Source organism: Marmota marmota, unplaced genomic scaffold (assembly GCF_001458135.2).
Source record: "Marmota marmota marmota unplaced genomic scaffold, marMar, whole genome shotgun sequence".
Lineage (NCBI taxonomy): Eukaryota > Metazoa > Chordata > Mammalia > Rodentia > Sciuridae > Marmota > Marmota marmota.
The window spans coordinates 36,879,123-36,900,401 of NW_026000108.1; the positions used below are offsets into that span (position 1 = coordinate 36,879,123).

At 36.8% G+C, this 21,279-nt stretch overlaps 1 protein-coding gene across 1 annotated transcript in view; it reads left to right on the top strand.

Moving 5' to 3' along the window:
* Positions 1-228: 228 nt before the first annotated feature.
* The window catches only part of Gabrb1 (gamma-aminobutyric acid type A receptor subunit beta1), a 367,858-nt gene continuing 346,807 nt past the window's right edge, over positions 229-21,279 (top strand). Inside the window, exons 1-3 of the mRNA XM_015481811.2 lie at positions 229-578; positions 757-848; positions 1,241-1,308. Coding sequence (XP_015337297.1) covers positions 499-578; positions 757-848; positions 1,241-1,308 — 240 coding nt within the window. The 5' untranslated portion in view covers positions 229-498. The remainder of the gene's footprint in view (positions 579-756; positions 849-1,240; positions 1,309-21,279) is intronic.

The following is a 21,279-nucleotide window of genomic DNA, read 5'->3' on the forward strand; positions in this document are numbered from 1 at the left end:
CTAGGGCTCTCCCACTCCCCTTCTCCAGCAGCCATCCCCCTCCCTTCCACAAGCCAGGAAAAAAACGCTTCTAGACCCCCTTGTTCTAGGACCTCTGTGACTCTCAAGGGAAGATGCAAATCACCGACAGCCTTAGCCCAATCACTGAAAGTCGAGTTTAAAAAATCAGATTGATGGCAGGAAAGCAAGGAAGAACTGAGCTACCGCCAATGCACGAGGAAAACTCCATATACACATCAAATAGAATCCTCTGCTTGGAGACAGTAGGTTGCCTCCGACTACCGAAGGAACGCGGAGCACCCCAAACAGGAACTTTAAAGGGATTGTTATCTGTTGCCTGTTCCACTAGGAATATTGTTTGCAAGGCACAAGGTGTCTTTTGGTAGTGAGCACTCTCTGCGCATGCGCAGGTCCACTGGGGAATTACTGCCCAGCCGCCGACTAAGTTGCATTCCTTGAATCTTCGCAGAAAAGACAATTCTTTAATCAGAGTTAGTAATGTGGACGGTACAAAATAGAGAGAGTTTGGGGCTTCTCTCTTTCCCTGTGATGATTGCCATGGTCTGTTGTGCACACAGGTGAGCTGCCTTTGTTGAATCTCTCTCTCTCTCTCTCTCTCTCTCTCTCTGATAATTTCTTTTTACATGCCTGCTGAATTGTGTATCTTGTTATTTGGGGGTAGGTGTGCCTGCATCTTTTTATGTCTGCTTTCAGTTTTTGCTCATTTTGAATACGGTCTCTACTTCTTCCCTTCAGCGCCAATGAACCCAGCAACATGTCATACGTGAAAGAGACAGTGGACAGATTGCTCAAAGGATATGACATTCGCTTGCGACCGGACTTTGGAGGTAATGCTTCATTCATTTTCAACCTGTAACCCATCCCTAGTTCACCTTTTCTGTCAAAGATAAGTGCAAAAATTAAAAAATGTCATTTTCGTGAGCATGCACTATGCTTTGGACACACACACACACACACACACACACACACACGACTTCGGATCTCAGGTAGATGAATCCCCACTCTGAGCCGACCTCCCTCCGGCCGACACACCCTCTGCATAGTCACTGCATCACGCGTGTGTCCACACCTGTTTTCCCAGGCTGTCCCCCACGAGAAGGTTGGGGGGGAGGGAGGGAGCCTGTTCAGAATGTAGTAAGAGCTGTGAATCCCCCCCCCCCTCCTCCAGCCAACTGCCACTCAGAGAATATGCCCTTAATATGGTCCCGACTCCCCGCAGGGCCCCCAGTGGACGTAGGCATGCGGATCGATGTCGCCAGCATAGATATGGTCTCCGAAGTGAACATGGTGAGTGGCCTCGCGACGGGCCCGGCTGCCCGGCTTACGCAGATGTGAAATGGACAGATCCCCGCGTCCTCTGCGTTTCATTGGCGGTCACCTAGCCCCTGGCCCCGGGGGTCCCACTCCGCGCTTGCTCCCCACTCCAGCATACACACCCGGTTGCCCCAGGGTTTGTATTTTCGACACACACTGGCTACTGCGGTGTTCCAGAGGAAACGTGCTAGGCACTATTTTGGGAAGGACGGGTGACTGTTGCGCCGGCAGATTGGCTGGGGCGGAGTCTGAGCTTTACTTTAGCAGGGTTTCCCGGCGAGTGGAGATGTGGAGGGCACCATCTGCTGGCGACCAGGCAACCTGCACTAGGGCCCCCAGACCGGTGGTCCGCAAGCCTTCACCTTGCCAGGCACCATTCGCACAGCCCCATTAGACTGCTAGCCCAGACACATGGAGACTCCACCACCGTGCACACAGTCGTAGTTTCAGAGTGTTGCCTGCCTCCTTCAGGCTCTAGCACACCGTGAGGCAGGAGCAACAGGCTGAAATAACGGTCCGTGCTTCCTAACATGAGGAGTGCCCAAGCCTACTTCAGGGGAGGGCTTGTATTGTTCCCATGCTGGGGTTGATGAATTTATCTTGCTGCATTTTCCAAATTTGAAACACAATGGGTCGAATTATATTGCTTTGCTTTACTCTAGACGCCTAAGTGCAATTGTAGAAAAAGCTCCATGATTAAAGGGCTGTGGAGAGGTGGAGAGCGATGATAACACTACAATCCCTCCATTTCAAAGGGGTCAACATTATTCATTTCTTTTTCTTTCTCTTTTCTGAAGCTGTTGCAAAATGCTTCAAATCATAGGTGCTGCTTCATTTGTTGGCTGTTTGCAACCACTCTGGGTAGCAGTTTTTCTAGTTACAGTGAGTTCAGAAGGAAAAATGCCTGTTGCTTTTCTAGAATACACTATCCAAAGAACAGCTAGATCTATGTGAACAAAATGTCATTTTTATTCCACTGGAGAGAAAAAAAATATGGCAGCAGAAATTTAGACATCCTGAATAATTTAAAGGCTAAAACCTTTAAGAATTTTTATTTTTCTGTAGCTGTAATGGCCATTGGGTTATCTTTTATTTCATTCCTTGTGTCATTTTATGTTAATATACTAACATTTAAGAATTTTTCTTTTTATTTGTTGGTTATATCAGGAAGAAACAAATATGTTTATACCCTATTGAATAGGTTTAGAATAAAAGTGTGGTTATTATATTTCTGTATTTTATAGTTGCAACTGACTCTGCTTTATATAGTTTATTTAAAATGCTATTTTAAATTGTTTCTGATTATTTAAAACGATATTTTCAAATGTCTTTTACTGTTTGCTGGAAAAAGAAACCCAATTTTTGAAATTTATTGCACACAAGAGAATGTTTTTTGACTTGGCAAAGATTTTTAACAGATTTACTTTTAAATTTTGTTTACATACATGCTAAAATTAGAAAGCAACTCAAAACACACTATTTACATATACTCAGAGAAATGTAATCAAGGGTAAACATATATAAAACTGGACGAGTTAGACAATGAGTTTAACAAGTTATGTCATTTGGAGAGATGATGATATTTTCTTTTTTAAGTCACTTATCTTGGCACCTTGTAAGCATCCACATAGATAATTCATAAAATAAAATATTCAGAAATCTAAAAAGGCAAGCATTTCCTTTGCCAGTTTTCTACGTTAGTGTACAGAGTACCATGTCTTTCAGAATTTCTAAAGATATATAATTCTCTTGGTCAGGACTCGGGGAATAGTTCAGTGCCACAGCATTTGCTGAGTGTGTGCAAGGTCCTGGATTCCATTCCCAGCACCTGAAAAATTTTAAAAATCAATAAATTCTGTTACTATATTTATAAGCACTCTTTCTTCTTATTATTTTTAAAAACTCTCACTGAATTGGTAAGTTGCTGATAACCAAAACAACCACCATAACAAAAAAGCTCTGTATTATCAGTTGTTCAACCAAATTCATAACAAGCTAAAAGACTGAATACAATTGCAGTAGCACAGGATATTTCCTTTTAATTACTGAATAATACAATATGTTTATTCACTGTACTGTTATATATGCACTTGGTTTTTAAGTATTCATTCAATAGACAAAGCTTGAAAATATACTAAAATACCTATCACTTCTTCATAATGCTTTTAAGAGACATGATAGGAAAAATAGAAATTACCGAAAGTTAGAAAATATAAAATCTTTATTTGTTTGTTTATTTATTTATTTATTCTTCCTTGTTTCTACTTTTAATGAGAGATACCAACAGGATCCAAGATTTATTTTAGCCTCTCATCTATAACAAAGCATTCAAATACGTAGAATGGAAATAACTTTAAGAAAAATGGAAATGGAGAGGAATTTTTTTAAGGATTGAGTGCTCTACATAAACACAACCTGGATGGTTAGACCTCTACCACTAAGGAAGATAATTGTCTATAACATGCTTTGATTTTTAGACCATGAAAGTAGGATTAAAAGTTTGTGGGAAATAAGACTCATTGCTTTTAATTAAGATGTTTCAGTATGCCAATACGCAGTAAAATTTGTAGTTCTTTAATAGGAAATTATCCCCCAAATTAAGGGAAAACAAGAATGAACAAGACTACAATAAAATAGTTTTTAAGTAAGTTAAATACATTACTTAAACATTGCCCATTTTTATTCATTATTAGTATTTCCCATTCCATGACTGAGGAAATTACATAATTGTGCATTAAATTAATGGGTTTGAGAACTAGGTTCTACTAATTTTTGTCCTTTTCCTGTGCTACTCTAAGTAAAATATAACTCCAGATTGGTTTAAAGCATTTTGTCTTTTAAAGACTAACAATTTGTTTTAAACACTAACATCATAACAATAATACTTTCTGACTCATGTCCTTTAGGATATAAAATGTTTTTTCCCAAAGTACGGAAAATAAAAAGAGACTTTGTAGCCAAGAATCTCCACATTCAAAAATCATCAACATGAATCAAAACAGCATGATATTCCATCAACATGTACATTTTTGTTTCTATGTATCAATTAAAATAAATTTAATTTAAATTAAAAAACAATAATTACCTTAAAAATCATTGATTCTGAGCAGTATATACAAAAACTTTGAAGCATTATTCTAAGGTAGAAAAAATATATACTGGAAAGCAAGACTTCTTTTCACATAATAATAATGATTAAATTAGGAAGAAGTTTTTCTCACATCCTGGTCTGTGGTGTTTGTGATATCAATTACATACCATTGTCATTTTCTAAACTATCATTTTAAAAACTACTGTGATTTTCATTTATTATTTATTAAAATCTTCAAATCTTTTAAAACAACTTCTGGCTATGCTTTCCCCCTAACCCCACGTACAACAGACTAGAGATGAACAAGAGGCAAAAGGAGGCAAGAGCTCGCAGAAATTAACCTCAAAGGATCCACTAACTATAGTAGAACACAGATAGTCCTAGGCAAGTTTTATCTTTGAGTAGTGGTTTGGGGATACATGATATAGACGACATGCAAACAAACAGTTGAAATCTTGAACTTCAAATTCCAATAACTGGTTATTCCTCCTTATTCAAGAGTCAGATCCTAATCAGTAAGTAGGTGTTCCAACCACAGCTCTCTGTTCTTGATCTAAAGATACTGTCACCCCCAGGAGACTTTCAAAGGAGTCAGCCAAAGTTATTTACCATAAGAGACAGCCATCATGTATTCATTGTTTCATTCCTTTTTTTTCAATCATGGGTGGATACAACAGTGAATGCTCTTACAGGTATTATAATTAATAACAGCAACAATGATAACTAAACTAATGCTAAAATGAGCCAATTTTTATAAATAAGGCCCAAAAGAAAGAAAAAAAAATAACTTATCAAATACACACTTAAATTCCACCAAGTTATTATTTTAATATTTGATTCCATAGGTTTCTGGTATATGATTCAGTCACGTTTATTACTACCATAGTAACTCAAAACAGTAACCCCTTGAAAGAATTCTGCTACCCCACACCCTTTCCTTTAATTCAGTGCTTCTCAATATTTAATGTATACCTGTATCACTCTGAGATCTTGTTAAAATGAAAATTCTGAACCAGAGGTCTGGAATGGGTCCTGATATTCTGCATTTCTTCTGGGTGATGTCTGTTGCTAGAGTGTGGACATTATTTTGAGTGTCAGGGTTGTGGTATGTTATTCTAAGACCTAGCCTTATGAAGAAGTGAACATTTTTTTTCTTTTAAATTTTTCTAGGAACGGTGTTATGTCAAGGTTTCAACTTCACTTTGAATTTCCAGCTAGTTAAACAGGTGTCTATGATCAAAAGGAAAAATTCGTTCAATAATTAGTGATTAACAACAAAGGCAAGAGCATGGATGATAGGGTTTGAGTTAAAGTAATACACAGTCTTCATCTCTGTGTCGCTACTGCAAATCAGCCAAATGTAGACGAGGACTATGAAAATAGTGCCAAGCACAGTTACCCCAATAGCACTGTCCTTTTGCTTTACAGAACACCAATGTCTTCAGAAGAGAACATTGAAAGTCCCCCCCGCCACTGAGGAGCTAGCAATAGCTTTGTAAAATAGCCTAACCATACTCCTTCTTCTGTTAGTAAATTCTCTAGGACTCTAATAGAATTTTCTTTGTGAACAGAGCAGATAGGTCAGAGCCATTTAAAGGCAAGAACAGGTACAAGTCTTTCACTAAAGATATATGTGATTAATCAACCAGGTCTTTCCTTTAGGTGCTGGGTGAGAATATTATACCTTCAAAGGTAAAGCTCTTCCCTTTGACTATGTGAGGATAACAGATATGGTTTATATCCTAAAACACATTAAATGAAACATATCTAGATTTTAAAATGTTTGATTTTACATTTGAAAACCTGTGATTTTAGGATTATTGGACCAGACTGGGTAATAAAGTATGTAACATAATGAAAATAAGTAGTATCATTTATGGAACCTTTCACATATGTGAAGTATGGTTATCAAGAGTTTTACTTTATAGCTTATTTAATTCTTGGTTTAAAACTGCAATTCTATTACAGACTGAAAGACTGATGCTGAGAGAGGGAAGAACTTAGGTTGAGAAAGGTTAAATAACTTACTCAGGAGTTACAGAGCTAGTGAATGGCAGATTTGAAACTAGGCAGCCTGTCTCCAGGGGCTGCTTCCTAACTGCCAAGTTAGTAAAAAATTAAATGTTCTCAATGTTTAGCTTTGGGACCTTGAGTGAGGAATTTGATTTCTTTAGGCCTCGGAATTTCTCTTCTGTAAAATGAAGTAGATTACATGATTGCTAAACCCTTTTCCAGTTCAAATATTCTGCAATAAAAGTATGGATCTTTAAAGATTTCAGAGTCTGTTAAGATCAAAAACCTTCCTATGTTATTCCTCTGTTAGATCTTGGCTTATTCCATCTAATTCTCCTGTTAGATGAGTCAATCAACAAACATTTACTGAATTCCTAACTGAGCACAAATTATGACAGTCTCCTGGGAACTCTGTAGTAATGATTGTGTATAATCTAGGGCCTCTTGAAACATCATTTTGATTGGTCATGGTTTTATCATCCAACTTTTTCTTCCTTAACACATTTGCAAAGACAGTAACAAGAAATGTTGAGCAATGATCTTTGAAATGAGATTTGATTGATACCTGGTTTATGTTGCATTGAGCATTGATGTCAAGACCAAATTGAAGATATTTCTCACTGGTGGTATTTATCCATTGTGTTCACTACCAAACTCACAAAAATTTTTAGCATTTATTTGATGTGAAACAGAAGGAAACGGTTATTTAAGTTCTAGAAATCCCAAAGGATTTATCCAACCTGCCTAAAATCCTACCATGAGATGACTGAGAATAAATGGAAAAACCTGGGTGTTTCTATCAGTTGAGTATCAGTGCCAATTTTCTAAGTTTTTGATGCCTTTATCTTGACTTCCTCAAATACTTGAGAGTACCTTCAAAAATACTCAAATATGAATGAAATATTTCATTGTAAAAAAAGGTAAAAATTTCAAAAGAAAAATAGTCTTAATATTTCTAATTGGTTTAGGTTTCAGTAAGGGGGTTCAACTATCATAATCATATACCTGAGAATAATGAGAAAATGAATTGGTATATGCTTTTAATTGACTAAAATGTTCATGTTTAATGCCCTGTAAACTATGAGAGCACTGAGTCTTTTTTTCTATAATAACAGGAGTGAGTTTCTACATTTTAGAGTACTTCTATTTTCAGCAAAATGTATATTTTTTTTGAAGTTCCTTGATTTTTTTTGTCTTTTGGCACTGCTGGAGATGAAATCCAAGTCCTCATGTATGCTAGGCAAGCACTTAACTTAACTGAGCTACATCCCAGCCTGAAGTCCTTTGACTTCTATCTATTGAAAGAGAAGGAAGTTAAAGTTAATAGTAGTACTTAGCAACCTATTATTCAGCATTTGGCAGCTCTTAAGAAAGGGTTAAAATTAATTCATGTTAGCAAAAAGGTTGGCCATAAAAAAAAATTAAAGATGCATGTTTCATCTGAAGTGAGCTCAGTTACTCCTTTTTAGAATCCTCATAGTCCACATTGTTCCTCCTCCACTAAGTGAACTAATGCATCTCTCCTGTCCTTCACAGCCCTAATAAAATCTGTTATCATATTGGGAATTTAAGATCAAAGGGGAAATTTCCAAGGGCATTCATTCATTCAACTATTCTAGTGAATAAAACATGTGGTCTCTGTCCTTATGGAATTTATAGTATTTTAAAATATTATTTAAACTATTTAATCTTGGAGTGTGAAGATTTTTCCCTTTATAAGAGTTTGAAACATCGATAGTTATCTTGATCTTGGAGTATTTCGTTTTAAAACATACTTACTGAATGCTTAATCTTTTATCAGGTACTGAACTAAGCACTAGGGATGGAAATAAAACTAGGACAAGTCCCATGCCTTCAAAGATTTTGTAGTATAGAGGGGAATGTATAATAAACAGTTATTTTAAACAATGTAGTATGTGCTATGATAGAGACACATATATAGGATTCTATAGGGTCACTGAGAAGTAGTTTCTAAGGCATGGTGAAATGAATCTTAAAGAAGAATAGTAGCTGGCAATTGAGGATAGGCTGCAAATTAGAGAGACCTTCCAACCAAAAGAAAGGATGTATATATAGGCAGGCATGACTGAACACAGAATTGAGTGTTCTGGGAATTACAGGTAATTGGCTATTGTGAGAACTTAAAGGCACAAGGGATATTGTCAAGAGATCAGACTGAGGGTGAAGTGCAAGGTCTATGACAGTGTTATTAAATGCTCTTATTTATGTAAAAAGAAGCCTCACAGCAGACATGTTTATATTTGTTTGTACATGTGATGACCATTTCTGGAAGAATACACAAAGAACAAGCAACAGTCCTTAGCTCTTAGAATCAGAACAAGGATTAGGAGTGAGTTTAGTGATAGTAACTGTATTTTATGTGCTCCTTTGAATTTTTGGTTTAAAGAGTTTATACATACCCTACATTTTCATTTTTTAAAATTCTAATTTGTTATATATGACAGCAGAATGCATTACAGTTCATATTACACATATAGAGCACAATTTCATATTTCTGGTTATGCACAAAGTATATTCACACCATTCGTGTCTTCATACATGTACTTAGGTAATGACAATGAGATGGACATTTACATTTTAAAAGGAAAATTATCTCTTTTACACACACACACACACACACACACATGCGAGTGCATAGGGAGGGAGGTAGAGAGAGAGAGGGGGAGGAAGAAAAGATGCTGGAATATGTATGCTAATGCCATGGATCCTAATTCCGAAATGGAGAAACCTGCCAAAAGGTTTAAGAGGCACTGTGTTTTACATTTCAAATAGATCACTCTTGTAGTTATGTGGAGGGTGATGTAGAGAAGACTAAAGCGGGGGGCAGGGTTCCTAGCTAAGACACTAAGAGGGTATATCAAATTGAGGAGCAATGCCTAAAGTAATACAGTGGCCTTAGGAATAAAAAGTAAGAAAAATAAAGTCAAACCATAGAGCTTTAGTAACTGACTGGATGATGGAGGTGAGAGGAGTAAGCCCTGGATGCCCTCTGGGGTTGCATATTGGGTGAATAGCATATCGGGCACTGTCTACCCTTGGAGGGAACTCAGGAAAAGGGGACTGCATCATATCCTTCACTTTGAGTGGACATATTTACAGAATGAGAAGATTATAAGATATTTGTGGGTACATTGATATAAAATGTTGGAGATAGAAGCCACCCTGAATTGGACCTTGGTGAATCTTCTATTCACAAAGAAGGAACATCCCCTAGATAAATAGGAAACATGTGGCACATAAATGTAAGTCTAAATGGGCCAGTTAGTGACATGGAGAAAGGATACTAGACAAAGAGAATGGAATGCAGTCAACTCTATACTTAGCCAAATAGTTCTTTATCTAGGAGGACCTATACTCTCTCTCATAAGATTTAGAACATACTTTTCAAATTCCTTCAGAGAGATGACCTTTGTATTCTGTTTTAGTTGTTTTTATAAAGCTATACAGGTAGGGAAAAAAGGCATGTGGGGAACCCACTTACACAGACAGCATCTGCTCCCTTCTCCACTGCATCTCTAAAGTGATTCAGAGTCCTTCTGGAACATTGTGCTTCCATGTGAAATTGCATGAAAGCAGTGTGAATTCTTGTAGAAAGTGCATTTGGTGATGAAACGAGACTGGTGTAACAGACAGTCCAAGTGAGGCCCACAGTATGCCCTGAGAAATGAAGCTTGCCTGCCAGGAAATTACAAAGTCACTCCCAGGAGTTTTGTAGAACTGAAACATTTGAATGGCCTGTTGGGTATGACTTTAAACAAAAATTCAACATCCCTGTCCCCTACGAGGTGGTCTCCTAGAAAAAGGAAATCTATGTAAGCAACGGCTTATTTGTAGATCATATTATTTAGTTGAGAGAAAGAAGACAGAAACAGCTAGAGGAATAGATTCAAATGAAGAGAGTTCATGGGTAGCTGTTAGCAATCTGCTATTCTAGCCCACTTTTTCTACAGAAAAAGAGTATAGGGATGTATGAGTGAAGCCCCTTTTGATACAACAACAAAAAATAATTAAAGGTTGTGTGCCTTGCTCTTATTACTGAAGGGATTAACAGGAAAGTTGCTTGCAGTGTATCTCACTTGAATTAGTTTATTAGGGATACTTCCTGAAAGCAGGGGAACAGATTTGTTGAAAGCTCATGGTTCCTGCCTACTCTAACCCTTTGTGACTCATGAGGACATTTTTTTCTTATGATTTATTATTTTCAGGGGAGTGATCCACAATTCTCTAGTGAAGAAGCTCAGCTTTATGGTTTCCATAGAGACAGTTCATTTGCAATCCTACCTGTGTCTAGAACATTTTCTCATGTCGGTGGCCATTGTTTCTCCCTCCTACCACCTGTAACCCCTCTCCCACTGAAATGCATCTAGATCTACTTCAAAATGTACAGGAGATCCTACTTTTCTATGGACATTTTTTTTTCTTTTTGCTGCCAGAAAGGGGAAATTCTGCTAGAAAAAAAAGAACATCTGGGGCATATGAAAAATCCAAGATTCCTTAAAGACAAAAGACTCAACACAATTAAGAATCATCCATATAAGATTCTTATTAACCTTAATCCTCCCCCCCCACTATGTAAGCTCCAGGAAATTTAGGATTTTATTCCTTATATTCTGTTAGATACCTCCTAATGATTGTAGATGCTTAATGATAACATTCTTTATGATTATAATAGAATTTTTCTAGCCATAAAAATTGTTAGTAATAATAGCATTTTATATTATTTTAACTCAGAAATTAATAGTTTCTCCATCAGATCTACCTTATAACTTCATCTGTAATTTTCTTTTCTGTTGACTGTGGATCATAAACTGTTCCCATAGAAACGGCTTTATCACATGGCACAGTGAGATTCACAGACACAGAATCAGTTCATGACAAATATCAACACTATATATATAGTTGATATTTGTATATATGTAAGAGAGTGTGTGTGTGTGTTTAACTATTAATCTGCTTTAAAAATAATCACTGCTTTTGATTTTTTTCAAATGTCATCTTTCTGGCACCTGGATTATCAATATTTCTAGATGCATTTAAGAAATTGTCAAAGATAATTTGATTAGTGACTACAAAATGGCATTTATAAGGAAGGAAACTCAAACATGAAAGGTAGCCCATGGAAAGGTGTTCCTTAGCCAGTCTGAAGGGATTGTTAAATAGAAGAGTCATATTTTTAAAAAATAATGAAGAAGTTTATTAGATATGAAAATATGAAGCCGCAAATTACATAATCCACAAAATGTGCATTTAATACATATGTAGATAATACCTACATCTGTCCATCTATTTGTCTACTCATTTTTGCTGTTACTGTATCCTTGTTGCTATATGCTTTAAAAAATGTTAATTTTTTAAATCTTTTACATCCCACAATCATTTGTTGTAATCAATTGTAAACTACCACATTAAGTAGTGATGAAAGATTCTTACCACTGATATTGCCACCCTCCCATCCCCTAGCCCCTATATCCCCCCCAAATTTAGTGCATCTCAAAGAAATAATTGAGAGCAAAAATCCCAATTCAAACCAACTGCTGAATTGAGGCTGTTGAGCAGAGAGAAAGAGAATGTGCTGCAAATGTTATTACTGGTCAAGTGCAGACTTCTGGCTGAATGTGGGGAGAAGTGATCTTTAGAAGCTTTGAAATTGGGAATGAGACCATGAGGACAGGGTAAAAAACTTGGAGAGGAGAATGGAGAAAACAACTGGTGAGTGGAACTGGAAAAACAGATTCAGTCTTGGTGGGTTGTTGGTGCATATCTACTACACTTATGTAAACACTATTTTGGGCAACACCCCACAAACAGTATTGACATATGTTTGAAAGGGCTTTCATAACCTGGTTCTCTGAAATTATAGAAAGGAATGATTTTTGGAATATTGCAGGATGGCATCTGTCCTATTGTGTTCAAAATCACTGTCATTGACCACAAATATATCTTGATGAATTATGGTTTTGCATAGTCACTGTCCTGCTTTTCCACGTTTTAAAGGATTTGCAGCATGGTTCTGCAAAATGGACAAAGATATGTGAGCCAAAACCAAAATAAAGCAATTGCCTTTATACTTTTTCAATATATTTATCCTATTCACTCTCATCAAGTGGCACTTAATTTTTCAATCAAAATATAAGACAATTGGTAGAGTAGGTGGGAAGTACATGCAGAAAGTAATTTCAGATTCACTGGGAAAGCACCAGCTTAAAATGTCGTCATTAGAACTTGATATCTTTAACTTTGCCCCCTGCTGAAAAGAAAATAGCCCTGAGAGAGGCAAAAGTAATGTTGTTTTTCAATTCCAGTGTTTATACCAGCATATGCATGGGTGGAATGTGAGGGCTGATTTGCTCTGAGAGGGCAGAGATTAGAAAAGGGGAATCTGGAGTTATTTCATACTTTCCCCCAGAATCAGAAGCTTCCTGAATTTGTGAGCTGATAGAAACTGCTAGAAGAAGTGCCAGGTGTGCTGACACAGCATTTGTGTGGCAGGCACTGATCCTCTGCACTCAAAAAGCATTTTGCTTGATCTAACAGTGATACCCAATATTGTGTAGTTCAATATGCGAAATCAACAAATTCAACTGCATTCTCTGGCAGTGTAGCATTCGCTCTGACTAGGCGAGGTGACAATACTATTTTGTAGTTTTAATTATCAATCTCATAGTTAAAATCAGTAGCCAGTGGCCAACACAAGATCAATTATACAAGTCTAGGCACTATCTATCTGGTATGTATAATTTTGGTGTTTCCCTTGAACTGCCTTCTCCTGAATGTTTCTCTCAAGTCATATTTGAATAATGTGTGTGTGTATGTGTGAGTGTGTGTGTGTGTGTGTGTGTGTGGTGATGAATACTGAAATTGGGGTCTTGTACATGCTAAGCACCCATTTTGCTACTGGGCTTCAATCCCAGCCCATCCACATTTGAGTAATTTTAAATCATTTTAACATTTCAGAACAATGTTGCATCCCGATTCATACTTTCAACTATAAATCTCCTGAATTTCTTAATTTGTTTGATTCTTAGTGTCATATAAAATGGAAATAATTTTAATTCCACCTGTTTCAGGAAGCTCTGATTGGTGTCAAAACAAGTATATCATATACATATATATGTTCAGTGTATGTGATGAATAAACTATAAAATACTTTAAAGTATTAAAGTCCTTAATGCTAGGACATCAGGGTTAACACTAGTTCACATTATGCATAATGAAATAAAATAATATATGGTCTGATATTGGGATTTTCATCACACAGAACTCACGGAATTACTAATTGTAAAACATCCCTGTGAGAACTGACAGAAAAAATGGGAACAATTTCTCCTGTCTTTTTTTTCCAATAATTTTCTATTGATTCTCACTCTGAGAAGGAACTAGGTTGTGTTACCTCTTAGTTTCCATATATACACAGTCCTCCTATATCTGATTTTTATATTTTATGTTAATTCCTGATATGTGGATGAAATAGGATATATGATATTCCATGGGCTTAACCAAAGGTTTAGGGTTCTGAGGTTAAATTCTAGTTTTTAATTACTACCCTCCCACATTTATAGGATCTTGACATTTATTAACCATACATGGATCATATCATTTATTGTCCAAACACACACTATTGAGAATGAAAGGGGACGCTATTAGTAATCACATGAGATCAACAAGTAAGCCAACACTTTACTAGGAATGCCAAGACTTATGATTACTTATGCCATCCAAAGCCTGAATTTTTCTTTAAGATGTGGAATAAAGACTAAATGAGATAATGAATAGAAATCTTTGAGCTTAGTGCTTGGATAGTTAGTAGATATTTGGGAAAAATAAAACAGATTTTAATCATAATATTCTTCATTATCCTCACCATCATTGTCATTGTTCCATTTAAAATGATACAACAGAATACCATATAAGGGGTGGATTGTAAATGAACAGAAATTTATCTCACATTTCTAGAAGACGGAAGTCCAAGATCAAGGTGCTGGCAGATTCTGGGTCTGGTAAGTGCCAGGCCACTTCCTGAACAACTTCTTACTGTGTCTTCTTATGTGGGAGGAGTAAGGGAACTGTTTGGGACCTCCTTTATAAAGGGACTAACATCATTCATGAGGGCTATGTCCCCATGACCTTGTCACTTCCCAAAGGCCCCACCTCCAAATCCCATCACATGGAGGACTAGGTTTCAGCATATGACTTTTTTTTGGGGGGGGGGACTCAGTCTTCAGCAATCATCATCATCATGAACCTATTTTCTGAGCACTTACAATGTATCAGGCATTGTTAAAAGTGCTTTGTATATAAATATCAACAATAAAACTAGGTAGAGTAGGTGAGATAACCTAATAGGATTTTTCTTTTTCTTACATTGAAGTTTGTAGATAATCAAACAAGCAAAAAACCATGATCTGATCTGTTCACACCTATTTACTGAGAGCTTTGTACAAACAAAGAAACTTGGTAGAAACTGTAAAGACTTACTGAAATTGTATGGTTTACTTTATCCCTTCAAGGAATATATTATTCCATTTTCCTTGCAAATGCCACAGACTGGGTATGTTATAAAGAAAAGAAGTTTATTGGGCTTATGGTTCTGGAAGTTCAAGGTCAAGGGGTTAAATCTGTTGATGACCTTCTTGTTAAGAGTCCTGAGGCAGCACAGGACATCATGTGTCAAGAGACAGGGAGTATGCATTCCTATGTGTGTCTCTTCTGGTCTTTCTTTTTCTTATAAAGCCACCAGGACTCAGTCATGGGGGTTGTACTCTAATGACTTCATCTAATCCTAATCACCTCCCAAAGAGCCCACCTCTAAACATAACAGTCAGATCAAATTTCTTCCATTTTACTACTTCACAAAGGGGATGAAATTTCAACCAATGAAGCCTTATAGAACTCATTCAAACTATAACAAGCAAAGGAACATCCAAAAATTTGCTCATAAGGAAAGTTGTGAATGGATAACGCCTGAATGAAGTCATAATTGAAATGATTGGTCACATCTCATGACACGACAGAGAAACTGGGATGTTTAGGAAAAGAATAGTCTATGTAGGAGGATGATGGATATTCTATGCAAAGAAATCAGTTCTGAGAAGTCTTTCCAGGTAAGATTACCAAGAATACTGAAAAAGAGATTTATTCATCACATATGAATCTGCAAGTCTGTAAAATTATCTTGAAGTCTTGACCAATCTGATAATGGATACATACTGAGCATTTCTGCAAAATAGGTACCATTTTAGCTACTTTCAAATATTAAAACACTTAATCTATAAAGCAGCCAGATGGAATATGTGTCATTAATATTAATGTTATAGATAAGTAAACTGAAGTATGGAAAAATTAAGAAACTTGCCCAAAGCTGCACAATTAGTAAGTGATAGAATTATAATTTGCTCTGGCAAATTAGTTTCAGAGTCTACATGTGACAGGTCACTAAACAAGTCACATCATAGACCATTGTTATTTCTAATAATATTTAAACATATGTTTGAAAGCTTAGAAAACATGGTTAATATGTAGCGAAATGGATCCTTGGGAGAAATGCATTAGCATTTCAGGACTTAATTTTATAAAAGTTCAAAAATAGTTTGATTAATGCTTTCAGGTATAAGAAAATATTTGATCCATTTGCTAATTTAAATCATACTGAGCCTGTGTTCATGCTGTTAAGTTTGTAAATAGGAAAAGAGATTGGATTTGATGTCCTCTCTGAAAGAATTCTAGCTTGAAGAAGGAAGCAAAGATTAAGTTGGACATAAGGAAGAGCATCTTGAGTGTAATAAGTGAGAGGATGCTGGAAGGAGCTACTAAGAGTACTTGGGAAATAGTCATCCTTAGAAAGCTTCAGAACAAGAAAAGATAATTATATCTGTCCTAGTTGACTTAGAGGTATGTTCTATCCAAAGCCAAGAAGATAAGACTAGAAAGAAAATTCCCTAACATTCTTCCTGATTTTTACTTCACATTTATAAATGAACTATTGTAAGATCTTCAGGACTTCCCAATTTTTGATCACTTTCTTTAGCCATAACCATAACTATACACTCAGAGGTAGTGATAGGGAACTTTGCTGAGAAGTCATTAATTCAGTGGCTTTTTCTGGAACAACTTGTTTATTAACCTTAGAAAGCATACTACCCAAACTTACATGTCAGAAAAAGTTGCCATACTACTGAACTTCAAGGTAATTAATGAAGGAAAGACACAGCAGACATTCTATTCTCCAAAGCCATGAGAACATCATGAAGAAAAAGAGCATCTCTCTGTGCCTGATAAGTGCCTTGTACACCTGGCAGACTGAATTAAACAGTATTTAAGTATGATGCACTCAGTTTAAATTTATGCATACTTCTGTATACATAAGAAAAAGACAACTTTTAATATTCAGAAAAGATACAGTGCCAGACACGGTGGCACAGGCCTGTAATCTCAGCAACTCAGGAAGCTGTGGCAGGAGGATTACAAGTTTGAGATCAGCCTCAGCAATTTAGCCAGATTCTGTCTCAAAATAAAAAAAACAAAAAAGGGATGGGGATGTAGCTAAGTAATAAAGTACCCCTGGGTTCAATTCCCATACCCAAATAAATAAATAAATAGTTGTTAAAATATAATGAATGTTGGGGCTGGGGATGTGGCTCAAGCGGTAGCTCACTCGGCTGGCATGCGTGCAGCCCAGGTTCGATCCTCAGCACCACATACAAACAAAGATATTGTGTCCGCCGAAAACTAAAAAATAAATATTAAAAAAATTCTCTCTCTCTCTCCTTCTCTCTCTCTCTCACACACTCTCTCTTTAAAAATATATATATAATGAATATTTACCATGTATCAGGTACCAGGATAAAGTCTTTGTCAGTTTTCACAAGTGCTACCTGAGAGAGGTATATTTAATATCCCTTTTTCACAGATAAAACAGTGAGTCTAGAAAAGATGTTTTGTGATGGAGATGGATTTGAAGTTGAGGCCTGATTTCAGAGCCAGACTTCTAACCCCCATTCTACTTTAGAGGGCAATCTTGTCTGAACTAATACTTTTAAAAACAGATCTTTTAGCCAGGTGTGGTGACACATGCCTATAATCTCAGCGGCTCAGGAGGCTGAGGCAGGAGGATCTTGAATTCAAAGCCAGCCTCAGCAACCACAAGGTGCTAAGCAACTCAGTGAGAACCTGTCTCTAAATAAAATGGAAAATAGGACTGGGGATGTGGCTCAGTGGTGAAGTGCTCCTCAATTCAATGCCTTATACTCTCCAACCCTCCCAAAACAAGATCTTTTACTGTTTCTTTAAAATGAAGGCACTATTACACAAAAGGATCAGGTTCTGAATTGCAAGCCTCAAAAGTAGCTTAAGCAAGGGAAATAGCTGCTGTCTTGCTCCAGTTCATTTCCAGGATTACTTTTTTTTTCTTGATCTTTATATGATTGAAGACATAAAACAAAGACTTTCACCAAAAAAGTGGGTTGTCTTGTAGGAGCCCAGGGTCTGGTTTCCCCTCCATTGGCATCTATATCACGGTCCATAAAGTGGGCAATATGGCACTTTTCCTATCAGGTGTGCTTGCAAAAGTGATTTGTTGTTCGAGTCCTAGATAAATCTTGAACGATCCAAAATTGGTTGTTATTTTTCAATTCATAAGATTTCCTGCTGGTGGAAAGAATGAACTACTCTGTATTCCATGATTCGCTAAAAGGGCCATACCTCAGGCACTGCCATGGTGGTCCCCTGACAGGGAGAGTAGGGAGGACAATCAGACCACCGATTTCTTGGTAGAGAAAGAAAAGATTCAGGTATATTTAGCTCTTCTGACTTCTCCCAGTGAACACTGAGAGAGAAATCAAACAGTAATATGTAAAGGTCAGATCATTTCATCACTGTCCTTTCAGAACTGGGAAATTGCATTATGAAATGCAGATGGCATCTCGAGGTTAAAATAGCAAGTTATTATTATCACATGTCTTATAGGAGATATTTTTCATTTTTCTGCCTCACGAAGGAATATACAGCTTTAAAAAATCTCTCTTTTGTCTTTATCTAAAAATGATAGCAGGGGAAACATAATAATTATTTAGTTTGCATCTACAGAATCGAAGAAACAAAAGAACTTACTGTAGATGGTAGATTTAAAAAGTAGAAGGCATTTATTGAACACAATTTTAGGGAAAAACAATTTGCTTGAAATAAACTGTTGTTTATTTACAAAATGCAGAGTTGGACTATTGGAGAAATCAATAAATTCTGCTAAAGCCATTACAGGCTTTCACATTTACTGCTTGTGGTACTAAATAAAGTATACTATTGCTGCTTATTGATGTAGATTTTGGTGCATTTGTTCATACCTCATAGCTAAAGGATATTCTGTGTTCTTATGTGCCAAATGAGAGTTTTTCAGAGTCGTGTTTGGCTGTGCATGTATTTTCTCTGTAAATTACAGCCCCACACAGGTTCTGGCACACACAGGTCAAGTCAGAATTTTGTTGCTTTTGGTCCAAGGATATCACTAAGTTCTGGGGGTTGGAGCAAGTGGAGCAGGGGTTGTGCAACACAAAATGAGCTTCAGGGAAAGTTTTAATTTTAGGCATAATGCATAGTGGATTTTACTGAGGTATGAAAAGTGTAATTTCAGAGTGACTTTCCTAATTGAAATCATCAGACTGGTACATTATTTTGTAACTTCTGAACCCATTTAACTTCTGATTTTTTTGGAGAGTTAGTAGAAAGGAAAGACCATGTCCGCCAGCAAATGTGTATATTTTTGAGAGATGCTACTTAGAAGTCTCCAAGAAGGTTTGTGGAAATTCCAGATAGAAAAAAAGGAAATAAATACTAGTACAAAGTGTTTAAGGAAGGAAAGAATATAAAAGCTTATAGATACCTGTGTATCATCAATGATGGACACCCGGTTTGCAAATCACTTACTATAAGTAGGTATTCAGCCACTGTAAGAAAGACTATTTTTACCCACATATTCCCATTTGCATTCTGGAGTGAATTAACAAGGAATGCTCACTTCATCTCCTGACTCCTCACATTCTTTCTCGAAATTCTACAAATAAGGACCAAATTTCATTTCGATCACAAATTCAATTTCAGTATCATAGACAGTCCCTCCCTCCTCTTTCATTTTCCTTCCTTTCCACCTTCTTTTTCCCATATGGTGTCTTAATGTAGTAGTAAATGGACTAAACTGGCCACCATCTGTTCTGGAGAAACAGCATGATGGGAAACGAATGGGCTGTTGCTTCGCACCCTGGGTTCTGGCTCCCGCTCTGTGTGTTCTCTCTGTTAATTTCCTTGTCTCTGGGTGTATGGGAAAGAGAAAAAAAAAAAGAAAGAAAGAAAAAAAGTGCCATTTAAACTCACTGAAACTACTCCTTCAGGCAGAGAGAATACAGTTCATGTAAGTTGGAAAATAATCTTTGAGCTGCCTTTCCACTCTCTGAGAGTGGCAGGGAGGGAGAAAGAGAAGGCTGGGATTTCAAAAGCTCTGCCAGTTGTGTGGTGCCAAAGGGCAAGATCCAGAATAACTGGCCCTTTGTTTAAGGAAAATGTTAATGAGCTTTTGGGAATAGAAAATTGTGTCAAGTGCTAAGAAGGGGAGAAGAGCTGTAATTCTCTGCATAATAATATAAGGGAAGTTGACAGTAGAATAGAAATAGAGGACCAGGGAAAAGAGGGAGATGGGGTACAAAAAGCTGATAAGGGGACAAAAAGTTGATAAACGAGAAAAGAGGTTGAAGTTCTCAGCAATATTTCCTGGTGGTAGAGTGGCTGAAAGACTATAAAACAAGGATACTATTATTTGATTTTTTGTTGTTTTTCATTGCTCTAATGTAATTCATCATTGCTTCTCCTCTCTGTAATAAAGTTTGTTACTTGTACACATGCTTTTTTGGAGTTTTGAAGGTTCTGAGTTCTATATCTGGGTCAGCAAGGTGTATAAGAAAAAAAATCCATGTACTCAGGATGAGATTGATAAGAATTCCCCTGTCTCCCCCAAAACACAAGAGATCAGAGCCAGAGCTGAGCATGAAAGTATATCTGAACATTCCCCGCAAATCTGAGGGAGAGCATTAAATTGTAATAGTCCGTGGTAAAGGAATACATTTAATTTATTTCATTCTCAAAGAAAGTCAGTCAACATATAGTTAGATATAAAATATTACTACCCATATAGGAAGTAGAAGGCCTGGTGCTTAATAGGTGCTGAATAAAGTTGGGTTCCCTTCTTTCCATAGAAGCAAAAGGATGGCCCTGCTACTTGAAAAAAAAATAAACAGGAAAGAGTTGACTTGAAGGCACTGAAGACAAGACCTTGGCAGTAGGCAGAATCCTTGTGTTCTCCTCTGATTTCCTACAGAAACTCTTACTAAGGTTGCAAGGTCATGGGTGAATACCATATACTATGATGTGTGTGTATGTGTACACATGTTTATATTTGTAAGCAAATAGGCATGTTGACAGGAAGATTCATAATGATAAGATAATTTGGATAGAAAAATGAGAATATTAGAAAGAACAACTTTATGTGTGAATGAAGTTGAGGTGCCCAGAGGAGACAACAGAAGATAAAAGAGAGTGAGAAAGAGTTGGTGCTCAGATAACTTAGTGCCTACAGTTAATTCTGGTGGAAATAAGAGAAGAAATGCAAATGTGAGATGAGGGAAGGAGTGGAATGGACACTAGCATGTTGGTTCCCCTCAACTCTGAGATGGAGATTTGTGATTCTTAGCATATCTCTTGCCTAGTGGTCTTGGGGGGAAAATCAATCTCTCTCTCTCTCTCTCTCTCTCTCTCTCTCTCTCTCTCTCTCTCTCTCTCTC